A 24,333-nucleotide genomic window follows, 5' to 3' on the forward strand; every position below is an offset into this window, starting at 1 on the left:
AACACAACCTGACAGCGGAGGTCGGCCGACACAGACAGACCTGCTGCCCAGAGAAGAGAGGTTGTGTTCCTGCTGTGGCCAAGAGACAGAGCTGCACTTCCTGACTCAATGTAAATAATACAAAGATATTAGAGAGCAATACTTTACAAAAATAAATAATATTCCCTGATTTCCTCTCCCTAAGTGACTCTGAAAGACTTCCATCTTTACTGGGAGAGAGAGAAGACTGGCAGTAAAATATACACTACCGTTCAAAAGTTTGGGGTCACCCAGACAATTTTGTGTTTTCCATGAAAAGTCACACTTTTATTTACCACCATGAGTTGTAAAATGAATAGAAAATACAGTCAAGACATTGACAAGGTTAGAAATAATGATTTGTTTTTGAAATAATAATTTTTTTCCTTCAAACTTGCTTTCGTCAAAGAATCCTCCATTTGCAGCAATTACAGCATTGCAGACCTTAGGCATTCTAGCTGTTAATTTGTTGAGGTAATCTGGAGAAATTTCACCCCACGCTTCTAGAAGCCTCTCCCACAAGTTGGATTGGCTGGATGGGCACTTCTTGCGTACCATACGGTCAAGCTGCTCCCACAACAGCTCAATGGGGTTTAGATCTGGTGACTGCGCTGGCCACTCCATTACAGATAGAATACCAGCTGCCTGCTTCTTCTCTAAATAGTTCTTGCACAATTTGGAGGTGTGCTTTGGGTCATTGTCCTTTTGTAGGATGACATTGGCTCCAATCAAGCACTGTCCACAGGGTATGGCATGGCGTTGCAAAATGGAGTGATAGCCTTCCTTATTCAAAATCCCTTTTACCCTGAACAAATCTCCCACCTTACCAGCACCAAAGCAACCCCAGACCATCACGTTACCCCCACCATGCTTGACAGATGGCGTCAGGCACTCTTCCAGCATCTTTTCAGTTGTTCTGCGTCTCACAAATGTTCTTCTGTGTGATCCAAACACCTCAAACTTCAATTCGTCCATCCATAACACTTTTTTCAATCTTCCTCTGTCCAATGTCTGTGTTCTTTTGCCTATATTAATCTTTTTCTTTTATTGGCCAGTCTCAGATATGGCTTTTTCTTTGCCACTCTGCCCTGAAGGCCAGCATCCCGGAGTCGCCTCTTCACTGTAGATGTTGACACTGGTGTTTTGCGGGTACTATTTAATGAAGCTGCCAGTTGAGGACCTGTGAGCCGTCTATTTCTCAAACTAGAGACTCTCATGTACTTATCTTCTTGCTCAGTTGTGCAGCGGGGCCTCCCACTTCTTTTTCTCCTCTGGTTAGAGCCTGTTTGTGCTGTTCTCTGAAGGGAGAAGTACACACCGTTGTAGGAAATCTTCAGGTTCTTGGCAATTTCTCGCATGGAATAGCCTTCATTTCTAAGAACAAGAATAGACTGTCAGGTTTCATATGAAAGTTCTCTTTTTCTGGCCATTTTGAGCTTTTAATCGACCCCACAAATGTGATGCTCCAGATACTCAACCTGCTCAAAGGAAGGTCAGTTTTATAGCTTCTCTAACCAGCTAAACTGTTTTCAGCTATGCTAACATGATTGCACAAGGGTTTTCTAATCATCCATTAGCCTTCTGACGCAATGAGCAAACACATTGTACCATTAGAACACTGGAGTGATAGTTGCTGGAAATGGGCCTCTATACACCTATGTAGGTATTGCACCAAAAACCAGACATTTGCAGCTAGAATAGTCATTTACCACATTAGCAATGTATAGAGTATATTTCTGATTAGTTTAAAGTTATCTTCATTGAAAAAAACAGTGCTTTTCTTTCAAAAATAAGGAAATTTCTAAGTGACCCCAAACTTTTGAACGGTAGTGTATAACAGCAGCCATGAGCTCTGCAACTGTGTGGAGCCCCTGTCCCACAAGGCCAATAATTAATGATACTTATTTCTTGTAGGGTTCATCAGAAGATGATGAACCTAAAACAACTCTTACCATTCATAGCTCCTCATGTTCTCCATGCCCTTGTGCCTTTTGTGTTGTTATTGTTTATTTTGTTTACCATGTGAAAGTTTGCATTGATATGCTTAGGCAACATTGTATTTCATGAAGGCATGCTAATAAAGCTAAATGAAGTGAATTGAATTGCAAGACCTGTAACACAAATTTGTTGTGATAAACATGCAGAACAAATTGAGATGAAATACATTTTCAGACTTTGGAAGGCTTCCTCCAAAACCACAGTTCACATTAATAATTTGTGGTTTGTGTGGTATAGCAATCCTTATAACCCACACACTGACATGTAGTGGTCCTTTAGTTATTTAATCAAGGTATTACACTGGGGAAGAAACTTTCCCTGTAAAGTCATTGTACTAGTTGGGTTTGATGGCCCCTATTTGTTGAATAATGCTCTAGAGCATGTCCTCACATCTCATGTTGTTCTTTCTGTGTGTGTGTGTGTGTGTGTGTGTGTGTGTGTGTGTGTGTGTGTGTGTGTGTGTGTGTGTGTGTGTGTGTGTGTGTGTTAGACGGTGGTGGAGAGGAGACTGCTGAGGGAAGCAGGGAAGCGCAGACAGGACTTCACCAGGGAGGAGTTTCTACAGGAGGTGTGGAAATGGAAGAACGAGTGAGTCTTCACATTCACAGCATCATGTTTCATCCCCTGTTTGTCTGCACTGGGTTTGCTTCACTGAGTTGAGTGATTTTGTCCCCGTGTGTGGTAGGAAAGGAGAAGAGATCTACCAGCAGCTGAGGAGGCTCGGAGCTTCTCTGGACTGGAGCAGAGCGTGTTTCACAATGGATCCAGTAAGACTCCAGTCACATGTGTTAGTCATGTACTGCACCACCTGGAAAATATGGGTTTAAAACCAGGAAATGATTCTGATAGAGTTTTAAATATGGAGCTCCCCCCAGTGGTCAGATATTAGAAAAATAATGCTGGTGCAGAAACTGTGAAAGGCCACTCCTGCCAGGTAAAGAAAAAATAATCCTATAATATACTCTCATAATCATATAATTATGAGATTAAAAGAAGGTCCAAATTCTGAGATAAAAGGCAAAATTTAATTATTTTGACTTTTTATGTCATAATTTTGACTCTTTATCTCGTAGATTAGACCTTTTATGTCATCATGACTTAATATCTCATAATTATGACCTGTTAACTCATAATTTGGCCTTTTTATCTCATAATTGACTTTTTTTTTTTCAGCTCATAATTATGACTTTTTATGTCATAATAATAATTTTTTTTTTTAAATGTCATCATCATGACTTACCATGGGGATATTTTATCTTTCTGAACCTGCAGCCGGTGCAGAGGACTGAGAGCCTCAGTACATGGGGCAGATGTTCCACCAGCTGAGCGTCCCCAAGATGAACTTATATTAACTGAAGAAAAAGACTTGTGACTCATCATCAGTCTTTTGTCATTATATTGAAGTATAACAATAAACGGTGATAAATAGTCTTTTAGAATATTACACAAATGTAAAAAGTACCTTGGATCTGTTCATACTATGTTGTTTTGTATTTTTTTCTCTTCAGGCCTTCAGCAGCGCTGTGACGGAGGCCTTTGTCAGGCTCTGTGACTCTGGTCTGATTTATCGCTCTGAGGCTTTGGTCAACTGGAGCTGTGCTCTGGAATCTGCCATCTCTGACATTGAGGTAAGACAGCTTCACATGGAGACACAGTAAATACCACAGGTGGACAAAACATAAAATCTGATATCCACACAGTGATAAAGCCCTCAGCACACTTTTTGTCCACCTATTTTAATGTTTTGAGACAGCACATCATTCATTTGCTTTATATTGCTTCAATGGATTGACAATTGCATTGCAATTGCATATATGTGTGTCATCTTAAAAGTTGTGTATTTGCTGTCAGGTTGACTCAAAGGAGCTGAGTGGGCAGACCATGGTGTCTGTTCCAGGTTATGAGAACAAAGTGGAGTTTGGAACAATGTTTACCTTTGCGTATCCTATAGAAGGCCACGGTGAGTATCTGTAACTGTCTCCAAATATGTCCGTGTGCTCAGGTTTGTTCTGCTATAATGTTTTCCCTGTGTTTTAGATGGAGCAGTGGAGGTGTCCACCACCCGTCCTGAGACCATGCTGGGAGATGTGGCTGTAGCTGTTCATCCTGACGATCCTCGATATCAGGCCAGTATACATTCTCTTTCATGAGGGCCAGGCAGTCTCACTGAATTTAGACGAGTGAACACCTACATATGGAACGTGATTACCGATAAGTCAGGGGATTTTACAAGTGAATAGGAATATGGCAAAATATATTTTCCATTCTGTTTTATATATTACATTAGTAATATACATTAGTGCTGCAATTAATGATTGTTTTCACTTTTGATTAATCTGTTGATTATTTTCCTAATCGATAGATTAGATATTTGGTCCATAAAATGTCAGAAAATGATGAAAATTGTTGCTCAGTGCTTCTCAAAGCCCACAGTGGTGTCCTCAAATGTCTTGTTTTTTCCACAACCTGAAGATTTTCAGTTTGCTGTCATACAGAACTAAAAAAAATAAGGGTCTGAAATCAAAGAATTTTAAATGCTTTTTTTTTTTAATGATTAAAAAATGAGTAATTGATTATCAAAATAGAGAGCAAATAATTTCACCAATAGTTTGATGTTGATGCTGCCAGTTTATTTCACCAGCTCATACTGGTCCAGATACAGACAGTTAAAGTAGAATTAGACACTTTCTTGCTTTAACTTATCATCATGAAGTAGATGTTGATTATAACTTGCAAAATAAATGTCTTTTTTGTCCACAACCCAAAAGATATTCAGTTTACTGTCATAAAAGAGTAAAGAAACCAGAAAATATTCACATTTAAGACACTGGATCAGAGGATTTAGACTTTTTCTGTCAATATAAGCATATTAAAACATATGTTGATTGGTATTTCTGTTGAAATTTGAAAGTGGTGTGATTTCAAACTAGAGTAACAGTGACAGAGAGGCTAAAACTCTCAACACAGCCGTGAGATACTACCAGACCAGTGCTTATAGCTAACATATTAGCAACCAAATGCATACTTTCACATCCAGCAGACACACAGCAGCTGTCTGATTAAAGTATTCAGTTTCTTGAGGCCTGGTTTGATCCACTGAAACTCAGGTCATTCTCTGGCTTGTGAGACGATCAGCTCTCTTCGGCAGTCTCTTGATTATTTCAGCTCATGGTGATCGATTTTTTCTGACACTAATGGCTGTCTCCTGCTGGGGGAGCCATTTTGAGTAGAGCTGCAATGACTGATTGATTATGAATTGATTATTAAACTGATCACCTAACTGGTTTGTAACTGATTTATCAATTTGAGAACTCTAAGAACAAAAAGTCAAATTCTGTGATTTCAGCTTCTTAAATGTGAAACTTTTCTGGTTTCTTTCCTCCTCTCTGGCAGTTAAATGAATATCTTTGGGTTGTGGACAAAACAAGACATTTGGGGACTTCATGTTGGACTTTTTTCAATATTTTCTGACATTTTATAGACCAAACCACAATTGATTAATGGAACAAATGATCAATAATTAATCGATAATCATTACAGGAAAAAAAAAATTCAACTGACAGGATTGATTAAACAGTAAACTGATTAATCAGGAAAATGATCAACAGATTAATTGATAATGAAAATGTTCATTAGTTGCAGCCCTAATTGTGAGTCAACCATACACTTTATGAACATACAGTGTGAGAAAATCAAACCAGTCAGCAAAAAATGAAGAAAAGAAAAGCTTTAAAGAGCTTTAATCTTTTTAGCTTAAAAGGAAAAAATCTTCTTAGTAATAAAACATTTTACTCACTTTGTACTCATTCATTTAATTATTGAGATAATTCTGCAACGTTGCTAAAATGATGATAAAAATGAAGGCAGATTAATTATTACACAAACTGACTGCTGTAGACATCCATCACAGTTTACAGATTCAGATGCAGAACACATATTGTGTTAACGAGTACAAACATGAAACAGACCCACTTCCTATGCAATCTTTGACCTACTATCAGGGGAAAAAATAAAAGAAAACAGCACTGTACATTTATAGCTTCACTTACACATAAATACTGTTACACCTATATGTCAATGCATACACAATCATGTCCAATACCTAGACATATAGCACCATTGTTCCTCCTCATAACACTGTTTTAACCTGAATTTAAAAGTGTAACTTAAGCTATATGTCCTGTATACATTACGTCTGCTGCATTGCCTCTCTATGTAACAATATTTACCCTTTCCATTTTAAAGAAACTAACAAATAAATAAATAAATAAATAAATACTTAAATATGAAATACGAAATATGAAATACTCCATTATGAGTAAAAGTCCTGCATTCAAACTCCTCCCTAAATGTCAACAGTCTTACCAACAAAATATAGTTTATGGTGTTGAAAGTAAAACTACTGAATCTGCAGAAAATCAAGCCTCAGGTCAGTGTAAGCAGCATGTAGCTGTTATTGTTGCTATTTGAGGTGGAGCTGATTCTAAATACTTAACTTCATAACTACTACTATATACCATTTAGCTAGTTAGTTCCTCCCAATCTATGGCTCAGGCCTTTTCAGGAGTCACAGGATAAATCTGGGTGGTCCTGATCCATGAATTTGTATTAGTTTTTCAGACTTTTGGCCAATCTTTGCAATCTTTCTAACATTTTGCTCTGAATGATATTTAAATGACACCATGTTAGAGGTGAAAACTCTTCATGGTAAATATCTGAATCATAACCAGAGGCCACGAGTCAGGTTGGGAATGTCTAGTTTCATGTGTTTGTAAAATATAAAATCTAATCATGTAAAATCTTTACCAGAAAAGTAACCATTGTGACAACATGTATCTACTGGAAAGTCTATTGAGAAATGTAACACCTGACAAATCAAGCTACAGTATTTTATCACATTGATGTAAACATCATGTAAACCAGTCCTGCTCACTGATTTGTACACACTTGTCTAACACAAGCTGATATATTTAAAGGGATAGTTCGCCCAAAAATTAAAGTTCAGTCATTATCCATTCATCCTCATGCTGACTGGTTTAGTTTTTTAGTCCCCAGAACACTGCTGGAGTTTCACAGGAAAACTGTTGCAGAATCTTGCAAACAGTGGAAATGAATGGTAACCAGTTTTCAAACATAAAAAAACAACAGAATAAAAACATCAAATGCCTCCATAATGCTCATCTGGTGTAATCCAAGTCTCCTGAAGTCCTGACATGCCAAATTGCCTTGAAAGACATCATTAACACCATGTTTTTAGCCTGAATCTACAATGTAGATCCTTAGTTTGGAGCCACATTCACATGGTTGTGCACTCCAGCAGTGTTTTACAAACTAATAATGACTGACTTTTAATTTTTGGATGAACTATCCCTTTAAGGATGCTAGCATAATACAAATGCAGTAGCAGCTGACACATTTCATACACATACATTTCACACATTATTATATTGCCCGACATACCAAAAAAAAATGCAGACCAGATGTCAGTAGTAGAAACACATGAATGTGAATATAAGATGACATTTGCTAAGACAGCTGTTCTCATATCATTCTGCTGTGTCCACTGTGTTCCAGGCTGTTCATGAGAAGCAGTGCAGACACCCATTCACCAACAGACTCCTGCCCATCATCACTGACTCACTGGTGGACATGGAGCTCGGAACAGGTAAGAGCAGCTCTACTGTCCTCTACTGAACCTCTCTGACACAGTCTCATTAAGATCTGAACATCAAACACCACCTTTATCAGCTTTTAAGCTGTTCCTGTTATTTTGTCCTCGCCCTGAATGTTGCTTCTTTCATGATCTGAGCTGCTGTTTGTGTGTGTGTGTGTGTGTGTGTGTGTGTGTGTGTGTGTGTGTGTGTGTGTGTGTGTGTGTGTGTTAGGTGCAGTGAAGGTGACTCCTGCTCATGACCACACTGACTTCCTGCTGTCACAGAGACACTCACTGCCACGCCTCACTGTGATCAGAGGAGATGGGACAATGACGCACTCCTGTGGACAGTGGCTGGAGGTGCATGAACACCTCTGTCATGTAAACTTTGTGTTACCAGAAGAAATGGTGTGAACTGTGGTAGAAACAGTAGGCTTGAGGTCTGAGATTATTTTGTGTCTCTTTGTCTCTTTTCAGGGAGTGAAGCGCTTTGATGCCAGACAGCTGGTTGTGAACGCACTGGCTGAGAAGAAGCTGTTCAGAGGAAAGAAAAGTCATGCCATGACTTTACCTGTCTGCAGGTAGAGGAACACACACACACACACACACCCCAAACTCATTCTGACTTTCTCTGTGTGCTGAAAGCTCCTGCTAATACAAAGATATTCACAAGCTATGATGATGATTTTATCACTAACAAGCTTCTTCACAAAAGGCAGCACAGGGTTATTAAAAAAATCAATACATAGCAGAGTTATTATAGGTTTGTATTTTTCATTTGTTTTTGTTTTAATTTTGTTTTTACTTTTTTGTTTTCAATTCAGTTTAGTGTATGTTAGCTTCCACAATTGTTTTGCTTGTTTTAGTTTAGTTTTTACTGTTTAAAAATCTTAAGTTTTAGTCTAAGTTTTCATTAGTTTCTGTATTAGTTTTAGGTTTTTATTAAAATATGGGGGCTATTTGTCAGAGGCTCAATAAATTGAAAAATTCTGAATATGTATTACAATACAAACACAACACCACAAATCACAGGGGGTCCCTAAGACTTTGTCCAGATGTTGTCAAAATAATAATCAAATTATAATAAATAATAATCAAAACATAATCTAAAATTACAGTTTATACAGAAGTCTGTATACAAAACTATTTAAAAAGATAAATTTCTTTGTCCTCAATTAAAAAATAGTCTACTTCGTAAACAACTGTGACTTCTCAGGCTCTGTGATAATGAATCCTTATTGTTCTTTAGGTAAGGATGAGTGTGTATAAGCTACTTTGTAAGATCGTTAAAAGAAAAAAAAGCATACAAAGTAAAAACCTTCTTTGAGATAATTACAAAGTTAAATGTTCTAAGAATGGAAACAACTGATGTTTATTTTGGACTGTAAAACTTGGGAATTAAACCGTTGTTTTGGTGTGTGCAGACTTGAGGGGCTCAGCTTTCCTTAGATACAAGCAGAGATTCTCCAAGGAGAATCTACTGTAGTAGTCTACAGTAGATTCTCCTTGGAGAAGTCTACAGTACACAGGAGATATTTCTGCTATATTTTAATTTTTTTTTATTAAGGTTTGTAAGTACACATATTGTTCCAGTTAGTTTGCTTCTTTTTTCATAGTTTTTTAGTTTTTTCATAGTTTTTGTTCTTATTTCAGCGGACTGAAATTTTGTTTTTTATTTATTTCATGTTAATTGTAATAGCCCTGATACATAGTAAAAATATAATTACTGTCAACCGTACCCACACAGCCCATTTAGTCTGTAGGTTTGCAATCTTTTTCCTGTAAGTAGCATAAAGAAATAGAAGATTGTGAAAACACATCAGCAGTGTCTGTCCTTCTGCCTGTGGGCTGATGTGAGTGTTGTGTTTAACTCTGGTCTTTACTTAGTCTGACAGACTGTGACATTACACTGATATCACGCAAAAATATCACAAACTCACTGTTGACCTGCTAAAAGAGGAAATTCGTTACTAAAATTATGTGATAGATACTAAACTAAGACAGTTTAAAGTTGAATGAGGGTAAAGGCAAATATAAGTTACTGTAGGGATGTTTTAAGAATATAATCAGCTCAGATATTACATAACTTGTTAAACTCATTTTAAGTTACAAAATGTTATATACAAGATAAAATGAAAAACTAAGTGATAACTAGTGTGCACATATATTCCTTGTTGATGGAGTTTTCCAGCAGCTTTCATCTGTCATGTAAGAATGTAATTTTCACTGGGGGTGAGGAGACATGCCCCCCTCACTACGTCCTATAGATTATTTTACATATCATGGCCAAAGCTTTCCAAAACATATCCAAAAAGCATTGATATCCAAGATTTTGTAATGCTTAAAAGGAGGTGTGTTTCGCATTCCTCTTTGTACATGCATCTCTACCCCAGCCTTACAAACTGTTGGCTAGTTGATTTGTTTGGGAACACACAGAACTGGCTGTACTCAAGCAAGTGGCTGTGTGTCACTGCGGTAAAAACCTCAGTTGAGACAAGTATTCCAATGTCCAAAGAATGCTCCTAAAACCTGAATGATACCAGTATATCCCACATGTCTTAATTTGAAAATGCTGCACTCAGAATAAGCCCTAATTAGGAATATCCAAACAGACTATACTCTTTACATGATCTGTATCAAATTCAGAATATTCTTATATTCTGAGTAACACAGTAGAATTTAGTGAGCAAGGAAACATAATTAGTTCCCTTACAGCCCTGCCACAAACGACCAGAGAAAAATATTAATAGTCATCTCAATTGCGTTCAGTTATTAACTTGCACTCAGAGCAATGGAGCAGCAGCAGGAGGTGCAGCGAGTGTTTTTTCTGCCTTTTTTATTTTACCCTGTCAGGCTGCACTACCTTGTAGGTGAAATTTGTTGGTGTTGTAGCTGTATGCAGCCTGAAAGGAACACCTGCAGACACTAGTCAGGGCTGAAAAAATGCTACCACCTCCTCTGCGCATTTTTTAGGACTTTAGGGAAAGTTTCAACTGTATTTTTGGTTCCAGTTAATATTCTCATAATAAACAGCACAGAGGTCCTTGTGGTTAAAGACGCAAATAAAAAATGATCTGTCATCTCTTTCAAGGAAAAGACATAATTTTAAAGGACCAGTGTGTAACATGTATGTTTTCATTCATGTGAAATCACCTGAAAATAAGAACTGTTGTAATTTGAAAGCTGAGAATGAGCCCTTTATTTCTACAGAGTGAGCGGGTTCTCTTCCACGGAAGCTGCCATGTTGCACCACCATGTTTCTATAGCAGCCCAGAATGGACAAATCAAACATAGACTCTAAATGTTACATTTTATTGCAAGTTTTGTGGCCACTTTAAGTTCTCTCTTCACCCTTCCTTGGACAGAAGGGTGAGGGGAACAGTGTGCAGTTGGTTGCAAACTGCAAGCTCACCGCTAGATGCCAGTAAAACCTAAACAGTCCTACACACTACTAAAATTGACTAAAATGGACTGCACTTACTTGTCATTTTATGCTTTAACAATTGCTTAACAGTTGGCCTCTCATTCAGCCATTTACACACAATCATGTGCCACTGTACACGGTGGACAAATGGAGGAGGTGCACACAAAGCTGTTTTTCTTTGTTTTTTTAATACTTACTTAAATATTAAAAACCTTTTTTTTAAATTATTGTGAATACTGCATGAGTCATCACGTGGTTGCTGCAGATGCACATCTTTTCTATCCCACGTATGTGAGACAGCCAACTGGAAAATCCAGTATGGCTGAACTGCATCCTGACTGCACTGTGTCCAGTTAAACTGTGGCTCTGTCACATTCCAATAGTGTTTCACAAGGACCAAATCTACATGCAGCCTGAGCCTGATCAGCCAGTTTTGTGTCCTTTTGTGGGCTTTGGTTAAAAACAGCTAATCAATGATTGAAGGGAAAGTCCTATTTTCTCTTTTACAGCAAAAGTAGTGAACCACAACTGTTTGTCTGCTTAGTTCATATTCCAAACTCTCTCAAACAGCCAAAAGTCTTAACTGTGGTTTTCTACACAAGCGTTCACTGTACAGGTCAGAAACGGCAGCAGCTGTGTCAACATAAGCATAGTCTTGATTTTTTTTCATCTTCCTGAAATAAGACAATAAAATCTATTGTAATGTGATGCTCTAATGTGTTTGTGCTTTCTCTCTTCTCTGTGTCTTTGTGTCCTTCCCTGTCTCAGTCGCTCAGGAGACGTCGTTGAACCTCTCCTAAAGAAGCAGTGGTTTGTCCGCTGTGATGAAATGGCTAACAAAGCCATACAGGTAGGCTGGCGGCTGTGAGATGTTGATATTTAGGTCAGGCTTCGTGTATTAAAGGGTTGTACTTGCAGGTAATTATGTCAGGCTCCATCATGTAAAAATAATGAAGAACAGAGTAGCATGTCAAAACTGAAATGTGACTGTTTCCCTGTCAGGCTGTGGAGGACGGACAGCTGGAGATCATCCCTCACTTCTACAACAAGACATGGAAGAACTGGCTATCCAATGTCAGGTAGACTGTCCTGACATTTGACTTGGATGATAACAGTGAATTTGAACAGTGGTGTGAGGAGGAACAATGGTTGTGTGTGTTGTTACTGGTGACACAAGCTTGAAATGACACCACTACAATGATGAATGAACACTTGTTTCAAAGTATGGGCTGTCAACAATGTACCTCTGTTTGCTTCACAGTGATTGGTGCATCTCCAGGCAGCTTTGGTGGGGTCATCAGATCCCTGCTTACCAAGTGGAGCTTCCTGATTCTACTGACAAACAAGAGGTTGGCTCTGTGGATATGAGTATGTAAATGTATTAACAAGACTGCTTGTGTAAAATGTTGGTTTCATAGGTTGTTCTTATTCATTGGTTTGTTTAGAACACTTCATCTAGTGCCCCCCTGAGTAATAGTGGTGGTAGTAGAAGTAAATGAGTATAGAAAGCATTAAGGCTGCAACTTAAGTTTATTTTCATAATCAATTAATTGATTAGTAGTTGCTTGTTTGAAGTGTCAGAAAATGGTGAAGAAAGTTGATCAGTGTTTCCCAAAGCCTACAGTGACGTCCTCAAATGTCTTGTTTTACTTACAGCCTACAAATATTCCGTTTACTGTCAGAGAGGAGGAAAGAAACCAGAAAAGTTTCACATTTAAGAAGCTGAAACCAGAGAATTTTGACTTTTTTTCTTAAAAAATGACTCAAACCAATTAATAATTTATCGAAATAGTTGCCGATTAATTTAATATTCAATTAATAATCAATTAATTGATTAATTGTTGCAGTACTAGAAACTATGAGATTTGAGTGTAATGGGTTAACTAGCTGATGTGCTCTTCACATTGTCAGACTGTGGTGCAGTTTTCAGTCTGTTTCTGTGTTGTTTGTGTAGGAGCAGTGGGTTTGGGGACGGAGTGAGGACGAGGCCCGATACAGAGCTGCTGTCAAATATGGAGTGAAGCCGGAAGCCCTCACTTTGACTCAGGGTGACTCACCTCCAGCTTAACCTTTAACTTGCTGCTTAATCAGCTGATAGAAACTTTACTGTACATCAGCCATCACATTCACAAAGGGATCAGTGATGCTAACACTGCTACTGTTAGTATCAGTGCTTTCACTGTAACTGCTTTATTGTGACTCTTTCTACATTAGGCTGAAGTGTCCACAGACACAGCTGATTTATTGGGCATTTTAGTTTAAAGGGATAGTTCACCCAAAAATGGAAACTCATTAAAATGAAAAGTTATTATCTATTCACACTCATGCCTAATGTTAAAGTTGGGTTTAGTTTTTTAGTCCACAAAATACTGCTGGAGTTTCACAGGAACAGTGTTGCAGGATCTCCCAAACAATGGAAGTGAATGATGACCAGTTTTTAAACATAAAACATACAACCAAAAAAAAGCCTTCATACTTTTGTCTGGTGTAATCCAAGTCTCCCAAAGCCCCAACATGCCAGGCTGACTTGAAAGATGTTATTTACACCATATTTTTAGCCTGATTCTAGCCTTCACTGTAGATCCTTAGCTGGGAGCCACTTGTGAGCACAACTGGGTGTGTGTGGTGTTACGGTGTGTGCACATAAGCGAGCGGCATGCGAGGGCTACATGAGACTTGGATTACACCCAATGAGATGAGCATTTTATTTATTTATTTGTTTGTTTGTTTGTTTGTTTTTTCCATTTGAAAACTGGTCACCATTCACTTCCATGGGAGATTCTACAACATTGTTTTCATGTGAAACTCCAGCAGTGTTTTGTGGACTAAAAAACCTGACCTTTAATCGGCATGAGGGTTACTGAATTTTTCATTTTTGGGTGAACTAGCCTTTAATGGTGAAATCATTTAATCAAATTTGACAAAATTTGGATTAAACTTTAAAGACAGTTGGATGTGAAATAATCATACAGATCATACAGACGCTTTCAGGACTACTTAAAACACCCAGTATGCTAAATTTCAACGGGAAAGAGAGGGAGGAATGGTCATATCTGAAGATGAGTCAGGGGATATATGCAAATCACAGTCGATAACTATGTCTTCACACTGTTGGAGAGAATTTGGACGGAAAAAATGTCATTTCTGTTTGAGCATTTCTGTTTTTTTTTACCCACATCTGCATACTTCCTGTGTCAGACCCTGATGTCCTGGACACATGGTTCTCTTCGGGGCTCTTTCCCTTCGCTATGCTTGGCTGGCCTGAACAGGTACTGTACTTCTTCCAGCAGAACATAGTCCTCAATAATCAGCCCTATCCCCTTGTATTATAACAAATAACCACAGCCTCACTTCCGTCAGACCACTGACCTTCAGCGCTTCTACCCCAATTCCATCCTGGAGACAGGCAGTGACCTCATCTTCTTCTGGGTTGCGAGGATGGTGATGCTAGGGACGGAGCTGACTGGACAGCTGCCTTTCAAACAGGTACTGAGATAATGAGAAAGCCCCAAACTAAACGGCATTTATACAAAGACTGTCCATGAGCCATGATGTGAACTCATCCTTTTGTTTTTCTCTCTGCCTTTTTTTTTCCCCATCATGCCTCTCAGGTTCTACTTCACTCTCTGGTGAGAGATAAACATGGCAGGAAAATGAGTAAATCTCTGGGAAATGTCATCGACCCGCTGGATGTTATACATGGAGTCTCTTTGGAGGTAGGTAGCATGTGGACTTGGTCCTGGAGGCAAATTACTGTGAATGACTTTACTGATATTCTACCACACTGAACTGAGAAGCAGGACTTTGATGTATTTTAAAATGGTGTCAGAAGTATTCTAATGAGAGCACGTTCCAGCCACTGAATTAGAAAAGTAAAGTGGAAATTTTATTTTAAATGATCTCCATCAATGTGAAATACTACTTTTGAACTATTAAAGTCCGTAAAGGTAATGTCTCCTTCCCATTTTTGAAAGAGAAAGTTCTCAGTAGTCGTCCTCCAGTATTGAGGGAGATCACTGCAGCTGATAAAAGCAAAACTAAGCTGCATCATAACCCCTCCAGGCAACTGGTACCTTCAAAGTGCGTCTAAGAAAAGTGCCTGTTTTTGCCAGTGACAGGCTCAGACCCTTTACATTATTTACGAAATAGTCATTTCACCATCATCTTCATTCAGACGAAAGAAATATCGGGAGAGGAGTGAGAGGGAGTTTGTGATTGTTGGAACAGTGGAAAGATAAACCAAGATGTTTTTGGTGTGTTTGAAGGGTTTGAATGAAGATAAAGATGTTAAAATTACAGTTTTGTAAAGGGAGTCTGGTTAGTTTGGCAACAGCAATAAAACAACTGTTTCTGGTTAAACAAAAAGTGTGTTCATCTTTAATAAAAAGCTCTATCTAGGAATCCTTTCCATACAATCTGAGTCCGTTGGTGGCAAAAATAAGCACTCTGAAGACTCACAGACACCTGGAGGGATTGCAGTATAATTCTGTTTAGTGTTTGCCTCAATACTGGACCAATTTAAAAAAACTGACATCTCCATTAGTCACTTAGAGATACAAACATGAGAAAATAAAGACCTTATTTTCTCATGTTTGTATTTCTAAGTGGCTAATGGAGAAAAGCTGTGATTTGCTTCCACAAATGTTCTCAAATCAGATTATTTCATTTTAAACTGTATTTTAGTTTGACATTGCATAGAAGCACTTGATTGTCACAAAGAATACATTTACAACTTCCATACTGAGAAGTAGGAGTTTCTGAAAAGTGAAGGCTTCATATATTCTCTGGGATGTGAGAAGAATAAAAGAGTGACCGTCTTTTCTGTAATGAAGTGACAGCTGATAGTAGTAAGTAGGAAATAGCCCACTGAGACAGCCGTCTGTTCCAATTTCCACAAAAGACTTTTTGTGGTGAAACTTTTTCTTTTTCCTCTTAGACACTTCAGGAGAAAGTGAATGAGGGGAACCTTGACCCCAGGGAGCAACTGGTTGCCATGGAAGCACAGGTCAGCTCCCTTCTCTCCTATCTGTTTCCTTCTGGCTGACTGAGCACACTCATTACTTTCTCTCTTATCTGTCTGCTCCATCTGCTTCCCCACAGAGGAAAGACTTCCCCAAGGGGATCCCTCAGTGTGGGACTGATGCTCTGAGATTCGCCCTCTGCTCTCACAAGATGCAGGGTGAGTTACTCTCATCTCTGCTCACTTTAGCTGACAAGGAAGGCCATTTGTCAGAGTGAATGAATGTGTAGAGGAATGTGTAACACAGTCTTGAAGGAAAAGAAGATGGCTTGCACTTCAACTACAACTACAATTCCAAAAAAAAGTTGGGAAGCTGTGAAAAATGTGAATAAAATTACAATTCAATGATTTGCACATTCTTTTTTGACTTGTATTCAGTTGAAAACAATACAAAAACAAGATATTTGATGTTCAAGCTGATTCAAACTCATTTTGAATTTGATTCCTGCAACACATTTCAAAAAAGTTGGGACAGGAGCAACAAAAGACAAGGAAAGTTGTGGAATGCTCTAAAAGTACCTGTTTCAGTCCCTCTACGAAGTTGCGATGTTTCGATCACAACAGTTCACACATATTCAACCAATCTCCATGAATTCTGTGTGACCTTGCAATTTTGTTCAAACTCTGCAACTTTCCCACAAATTCCAGACCAATCATTGTTGCTTCCCATGAGTTCTTCCAGTCACAGCAGTCCCCTGTGCAAACATCATTTTTGCATCATGGGTACTGAAAAGAACAAAATAGGTGTCGTTGTTATTGACATTTGTCAACGCTCTGTCCACTTTTATTTTTTTTTATTATTTTGTGCTATTTTGACTGTTGGTTCTCAAAAAGATCTACTTCTTTGTGGAATACATCCTGGGTGCAGATTTTTTAGCATTTTTGTCATTCTGAACCTTTTTGCTAAGGTTAGTTACACTCAGAGCAGAGTGCGGTTTTGTTCTCCCTGGAACAAGCTGCCTGTGATTTTTAATGAATTATACAAAAAATCACAATTTCCTTTTGCAATTTTCACTTGGTCCCTCAATTTTATTGCAAAAAATGGCTAAAAGCATCTCAACATGCATTGCATTTTTTTTGGAAAAGCTGCTGTGAAATCAGACATTTTAGACCACAACAATCCCAAAAAAGGCATGAGAAATCCTGGAGGGAGTGCTGTTTGGAACATTCCACAGGTAAACAGGTGAACTGGTAACAGGTGAAAGCATCATTGACGGGCATCCATTTTTCAACACAACTGCAGGAATTTAGAGATTTCACCATCTACTTAAAAGACCACCGGGACACACCCTCTCAGATGTACAGTGTGGCAAAACATAAAGCTTTTTATTTTTGCTGGAGTCATCTCCATTGGTTACCCCTGCTGCACTGATGGACAGTCTCTATTCTAATGAATGAAATGGCTGTTTTTTCATACAGGGCTAAAGTCAATCTGAACATGAGCATACACCACGTGACAGATACGCTGAACTTGATGTGCTGCTAACGGGGCAAAACTGCTCAACTCTTAAAGTTTAGTTACCTTCATTCTATGTGTCTAACTCTTTTTTTTCTGCCTTTATCAGGGGAAGACATCAGTCTGTCCATCTCACAGGTCCTGAGCTGCAGAAACTTCTGCAATAAAATGTGGCAGACACTGAGATTCACACTGAGAGTGCTGGGTGACAGCACAACACCAGTGAGAACACTGGAGGAGGTACAGGAAATAAACTCTTGGAGAGCATTTTTATTTGATTTGTTATAGTTATACTGCTGTATTGTTGGTGGAAAAAGGCTGAGCTTATTTTTACATTAATAAGATATCAGAACATTAATAAAACTTTTCAGAAAGACGGACAGTCCCTGCCAGCCTGTGCAGTAAATGTTTGTGTGCCACTGAGGCGAGTTTGGCTGAAAATCTGCTGAATTGCTTCACCACACAACACATCTCTTTATCGTCCAAAACAGGATGGCAGAGCTGTTCATCTTGCACAAAGCAGCAGCTTTTACTGTCTGATTACAACAGATGGTCGAGGGAAGGATCAGCTTAAATGTAAAATGTAAAAATGTTGTTTTAAAAAGTAAATCTAGCATGAAATACTATAGTTTTTGGAAGAACATTTTGGAAGAAGTTCTTACTTAGAGTGACATGAAATGATGGATAGTTCTTTCCTGTCTGTGTTCATGTCAAATACAGTTAATGTAAACATCCAAGTTATCATTACAGCTGGGAAACTTCTTTTAATTAACATGGAAGTGGTTAAGAAATGTGAACTGCTCTTGTCAGTCACAGTTTTTTCTTTCAGGTGATTTATCTTAAATGTGATGGATATAGTGATATGTTGTCACTTCATTGTGTTTTTAACCCTCACACAACCAAGTCTGCAATCATACCACTATCATGAGTTATCCAGCAACGTAAGGCTTCACAATGCCTGTGAGTCAGAATGTGGTTAGCCTAGCTGAACATAATGACTGGAAGTGTAGGGAAACAGGGAAACTTTGGACACCTGGTGCTGTCCAAAGTTCAAATAAATCACTTCAACAACAAAATTTTGTTTTACATTTCTGTTAATGTACAAATTAATCAAATTAGATGCAACAGATTAATCATTGAGCTTTAGAGATATTGGTAGGTGTATTTTTAAATGCTGACAGAGTCTGGCTAGTTACTCTGGCTAGCTTCCCCCAGCTTCCAGTCTTTATACCACCCAAGGTGAACCATGTTATTCTTCATACGGAACACACAGATATGATCTTGATATCATAATCACAAGCAGAGCTCAGAAGGCCTTTGGATATAAGACATCAGTGTCCAGCACCTTGAGACTCTATAAGCAATGAAAAGAGGGTGATACTCCTACAGAATAGGAACACTGTTTAGCAGCACAAGTGCATGTGACGTTTACTCACTGATCCACCCACGTATGAGTAGAATGGAGATACTGAGCTGACGCCAAGAGGAGAATAGTGCTGATGGTCATCCACTGAACTATGCAGATTTGTGGCTCAGTGTTAGTGTCATTGCCTTTTGTACGGAAGACCAGGGGGTTTGAATCCAGGTCAGGACATGACTCCCTTAGACCCCTCACAACTACCCAACAATGCAAGAACAAATTCACCCAGACACGAGGCATGAAGAGCAGGGAACATCATACAGGACAGCTCCAGGTACTTGGGTGCAAGAGGATAGCAGGATGTCAGACACTGCAGACACTGAGCTAACACAGATAGAGGAGAGTAGTGCTGAAGTCCTAGGTGATACCCCACCATGAGCCATGGCAGCTGCAACCTTTGACTTGGAAGGACAGAAATATTGATACAAATACTATATATATATATATATATATTTATATATATATATATATATATATATATATATATATATATATATATATATATATATATATATATATATATATATATATATATATATATATATATATGTATTTATTCACATTACAGATGACAAAGAAAAGCATTAGAATGTGAGTCTTTTCTGGTAAAACATTCAGGATTGTTCACAACATTCAGGAATTCAGTCTGGCACACTGCACTGTTAAAAAAAAAGGACATATCGTTGAATATTCATATAGGACAGCCAAATCTGATGGAAGGAATGATGAAAAATCGTAGCATACAGTGGATTTCAATCTTAACGGATGGGACAATAACACATAAAAAAGACAATTTCTTGGTGTAGCCATCAGCACATATCATGCATGACAGATGTAACAAGAAGAAAATGGCTTGAAGGATGTAACAAGACATATATGAGTGTGTATTGAATATATTATTTCTATTTCTAATGACTTTTCCTTGTATTCCAAATTTCAGATGACGCCTCTGAGCAGCATGGACAAGTGGATCTGCTCCAGACTCTACAGCACAGTGGTTCAGTGTGAACAGGCTTTTGAAGCCTATGAGCTGCACACTGTCACATCTGCCCTGTACTCCTTCTGGGTCCACAGCCTGTGTGATGTCTACATGGTGAGGAGTGTTATGGGTGCACTTTGATGTCGTCAAAAAAGGACAGATTAGAAAAGAGAGCATTACTTGGTTCCTCTGTATTAGCAGTAATCTACTTACTGCTGCATCTAAAAATGGCAACACAGAGGCTCAGTCACAGGATATCAAAGACTGATGTAAACAGATTAATCTAAATAAATCCATGTTTGACTTGAGCTGACAGTAGTTACCTCATTGTGGAAATGTTGCCAGTGTTTGTCATTTCCTCCTCTGTCTGTGTGTGTGTCCTGTAGGAGTGTGTGAAGCCTGTGCTGGTCCAGCAGGAGGAGGGGGCAGTGGTCCAGACTGACACAGAGCACAGTGGCAGATCGGGGCAGATGGCCAGCAGTGTCCTCTATCACTGTGTGTCCATGTCTCTGGCCCTGCTCTCCCCCTTCATGCCCTTCATCACAGAGGAGCTGTGGCAGAGACTTCAGCCATTCCGACCTGAAGCTGCAGCCCAGACCAGCCTGTGTTTACAGCCGTACCCCTGCTCCTCTCAACTGGTACGACTACAGCCGTCAAAACACGAACTCTGCAGCAATGTTTACCCATAAAAAGGGTCAGACCACCACACAAATTACAAAAGAACAATTTTGTCACTTGCCCTAAGTGGAATCTAGTCAGACAAATAGTTTTGGTTTTATTTGTTCAGGTTTTCAGATATCTGCTGCCACTCTAGTAAATTGAGGTGAATGGACTTTATTTTGCTTAAAACATTGAAAATTTACCTTAAAAAAATCAATAGCAGTGTGACTTATCAGAACCTGTGTCCCATTTACTGTGGATAATCCACATAATCAGTATCGGTTTTGGCACTAGTGTTGGTTTTCTTTTTTCAGTTAAATTAAAATAAATATTAGTTTAAGTCACTTTAAAAGACTATTCCACCTATTTACTGTTGTGCTCCTATAAGAACGTCAGACACTGACAGACAGAAAAAGAGGCTTCATGTAGCAGATATATTGTCTATTTTATTCATTATTGGGAGGGGCTGAAGCAGCTACTTAGCAGCTGGTCACCTGTGCCAACACCCACCTGTCACCCAAAGTGTTCCCCTAAGTATGAATAATTTTAAGCATTAGGATCATTTAAATGGGTGAGTTGTGCTAAAAAAAATCACCCTGTTCAGTTTAATTAAATAGCTATAGACACCACTAGTGCTCCCCTGTAACAACTCTGGTGAAAAAACAGACTCAAATGCAAAGATAACACACAGGAGGCAGAGTTGGTTTGAAAAAAAGCAAGGCATTTACTCACAGTCCAAAAAGTCATCCACAGGCAGGCAGTCCGAAAAAGGGGGCAAATAATGCAGACAGGAAGTAGGCAAAAATCCTTAAATAAAGGAAAACTAGCAAAGTCAAAAAAGAAAAAAGGATTCAAACACTAGGAGAGATTGCTAGAAGGCTAAGTACACAAGGTACCAATGACAATGGGGACAATCAGGGGCAGGTGTGACTGATGAAGTCAAGTCAGCTTTATTTACAGTACTTAACATTTTTATTAGACCACCACCCAATGTAAGGTTTATGCCAGAGCTGCCCTAAATTAACAGCATTGGTAAATACCAAAATAATTTTTTATGTTTCTCCAATGGTTAATACACCAGTATGTAGAAGCTCTTTAACTGAAATGATATTTTTAATGCTAAAATATAATTATTATTGTTATCCATGAATTTTCGAATTTACCGTTTTACAAAAAAAACAGAAAACATAGTAAAGCACATTATTATTATCTGATAAATAAGTCAAATTATAGTTATTTACTTGCATTCCTGAACAGAAAAATTAGTTTTAGTGCTTGAATGCTATGCTTGATTCATTTCTGACTTCTCACAGAAGCCCAGTGAGCCAGCTCAAATTTGAGTATCAAAAGGTGAATTCAGTTTGAAATTCCTCATTCCTGTTCACAATGGTAAAACATCGAGGGCTCGCTGAAAATGAAAGAGTACACATTAAAACACTTCATGATGCTGGATGATCTCTGAGACAAATAGGGAAAGACACAAAGTTATGTACATATCTATATATATAAATATACACACACATATATATACACACACACATATATTTCTAAGATGATGAAAGGCAGTCTTAGAAATATTAGAGATGTGCTTCTGGAAGTTAAGCAGTGGGTTAAAATAACACCAAAGTTTTTGACATGCTCACATGACTTTACAGACAGGGGAGTTAACAAAAAGTGAATATCATGCATCAAATACTTTGGTCCTACAAACAGAGTCTCTGCTCTGTCATGATTAAGCTGCAAAAAAATCTTGACCATCCAAAATCTGATATCTGCAATGCGCTGAATGAGATCACTTACTGTGCTTATTGGTGGAAACATATATGTATAACTGTGTGTCACTGGTATATGATGGATATGAAATATAATATTTCTGTATTATGGACCTAAGTGGAAGCATGTAAAGATTAAACAACAAAGGACCTAGAATTGACCCCTTAGGGACTCGTATGTATGGAACGCCAACCTCATCAGATTCACAATCATTGATAGACACAGAGAACGATCTTCCTGTGAGATATGAAAAACAAACACTTTAGAACAGTGCCTTTAAGGTCTAGAAGAATAACATGGTTATGATTCTCTTTAAGATCATTAACAACTCTGACCAGGGCAGTTTCAGTACTGTGGTTATTTCTAAAACCAGACCTGTAAACTTCAAAGAAATTATTATTTGATACATAAGTCATTCTTGGTAAACAACCTTTTCAAGAATTTTTCCAGAAAATGCAAGGTTTGATATTGGTCTGTAATTCTCAAAAACAAGTGAATCAAGATTTTTGTTTTTAACAGTGGTGTTACAATCACATGTTTGAGACATGAGGGGAAGAAACCAGAATGTAGGGAGGCATTAACAATCTCAAGGACATCCTCTACCAAACAGCTAAAAACATTTTTGAATAACTTAATAGTTAGTAGTGATGAAGGGCAGGAAAACACTGGAAACTGCAATGACAAGCAAGGTGAATCAAAATCAAAATAAAACAGGAAAAATGCATGACAAAATCCAGAATGTTACACCCCATGATCTGGAAACACTTTTTAATAACTTTAACTCCCCTTTAAGCCATTTAGTATTGTTGTTGTGTCGTTTTAGTCAACAAAACTAATTGAAAAATGTTTCAGTCAGTGTATTTTCATGGTGCATTTTTAACTTTTATTTCTTCTAAATATTCTGAGGCTTCAGCTGTTTGCTTATCTTTGTTGTGTGTAAGGTACATATGTTGTTTGTTTGCAAGTTTAGATCATACTGTGACAGACCAGACTGACTCTCTTCAGTAAATCTAGCTGCTCACTGATCATTATTGAAGCTTCCTGTGTTTATTGTCATTAAGGACCTGTAGTCACTCACCTGTACACAACAAGACTTTTCTCTGTCTTTAGCTTGAGACAAAAAGCTAAAATGTTGGATAACAGTATTCCCTTAGTGGACATTTTGAGGCAGACAGGATTTTTTTGAGGAACAAGTTCTATTTTGATGTTTTTGTGCACTCTGAGACCTTATTTACATAGTTCATTATCATAGTACATTAAATGTACAAGATGGTGTTTCAGCTTTGGGCATTTCACTCAGAGTAGGAATTACATGGCTTCCATGAATTGTTGGATCAAAAGCAAATGCAGAATATACTGCAACTATTAGGAAATAGTTTACATCACATCAGGTCAGATTCCACTGCTGTACAGATAATATCTGTCAGGCATTCAAACTACCCTCAGCAGCTGCAGGAAGTTTTCCACTGACATTCATCAGTGTAGCTTAGGGCCATCTCTGACTCTGTCATCTCATACAGGTCACTTGTATCCTGGATTGAAGCTGTAAATAACAGCTGTCTTGCATTTCAGTCCCACTAGTATTTCAGGCAGCAAATCATCAAGAATAAAAGTCTTTGTGAAGCTGTGAAGTATGGGTTTCTGTCAGCTGCTCTGGTTTCCTTCCTCAGTTCAAACACATGTAGGTCAGGTGAACTGGAGACTCCTAGTTGCCTGTAGCTGTGGATATTAGTGTGACATTAACATGAACAGGGAAAGCAGGTTTGGTTGCAGAAATAAATATAAACCAATCTGTATTTCTGCTGGAGAAACCTGATCTCTTGGTCATGTATACCAGTGTTTTCCAAACTTTTTTCAACTTTTTTAAAATGTCAAACCAATGCAACCCAATTCACAATAAGCCTTATCAATAAATTCTGGGAAGAGTTCATT

The 24,333-nt window shown here is 38.2% G+C and overlaps 1 protein-coding gene across 1 annotated transcript in view; it reads left to right on the top strand.

Moving 5' to 3' along the window:
- vars2 (valyl-tRNA synthetase 2, mitochondrial) overlaps positions 1-24,333 on the top strand; it is a 47,434-nt gene that overhangs the window by 8,467 nt on the left and 14,634 nt on the right. Inside the window, exons 7-26 of the mRNA XM_084739867.1 lie at positions 2,507-2,604; positions 2,702-2,783; positions 3,525-3,644; positions 3,868-3,976; positions 4,054-4,142; positions 7,591-7,681; positions 7,902-8,029; positions 8,147-8,250; positions 11,862-11,943; positions 12,096-12,172; positions 12,355-12,442; positions 13,048-13,141; positions 14,292-14,362; positions 14,454-14,579; positions 14,705-14,809; positions 16,030-16,098; positions 16,194-16,272; positions 17,679-17,809; positions 19,930-20,082; positions 20,355-20,606. Of these exons, the coding sequence (XP_084595993.1) occupies positions 2,507-2,604; positions 2,702-2,783; positions 3,525-3,644; positions 3,868-3,976; positions 4,054-4,142; positions 7,591-7,681; positions 7,902-8,029; positions 8,147-8,250; positions 11,862-11,943; positions 12,096-12,172; positions 12,355-12,442; positions 13,048-13,141; positions 14,292-14,362; positions 14,454-14,579; positions 14,705-14,809; positions 16,030-16,098; positions 16,194-16,272; positions 17,679-17,809; positions 19,930-20,082; positions 20,355-20,606 (2,148 nt within the window). The remainder of the gene's footprint in view (positions 1-2,506; positions 2,605-2,701; positions 2,784-3,524; positions 3,645-3,867; positions 3,977-4,053; positions 4,143-7,590; positions 7,682-7,901; positions 8,030-8,146; positions 8,251-11,861; positions 11,944-12,095; positions 12,173-12,354; positions 12,443-13,047; positions 13,142-14,291; positions 14,363-14,453; positions 14,580-14,704; positions 14,810-16,029; positions 16,099-16,193; positions 16,273-17,678; positions 17,810-19,929; positions 20,083-20,354; positions 20,607-24,333) is intronic.

This window comes from Lutjanus erythropterus, chromosome 16 (genome assembly GCF_056507025.1).
Source record: "Lutjanus erythropterus isolate fLutEry1 chromosome 16, fLutEry1.hap2, whole genome shotgun sequence".
Classification (NCBI taxonomy): domain Eukaryota; kingdom Metazoa; phylum Chordata; class Actinopteri; order Lutjaniformes; family Lutjanidae; genus Lutjanus; species Lutjanus erythropterus.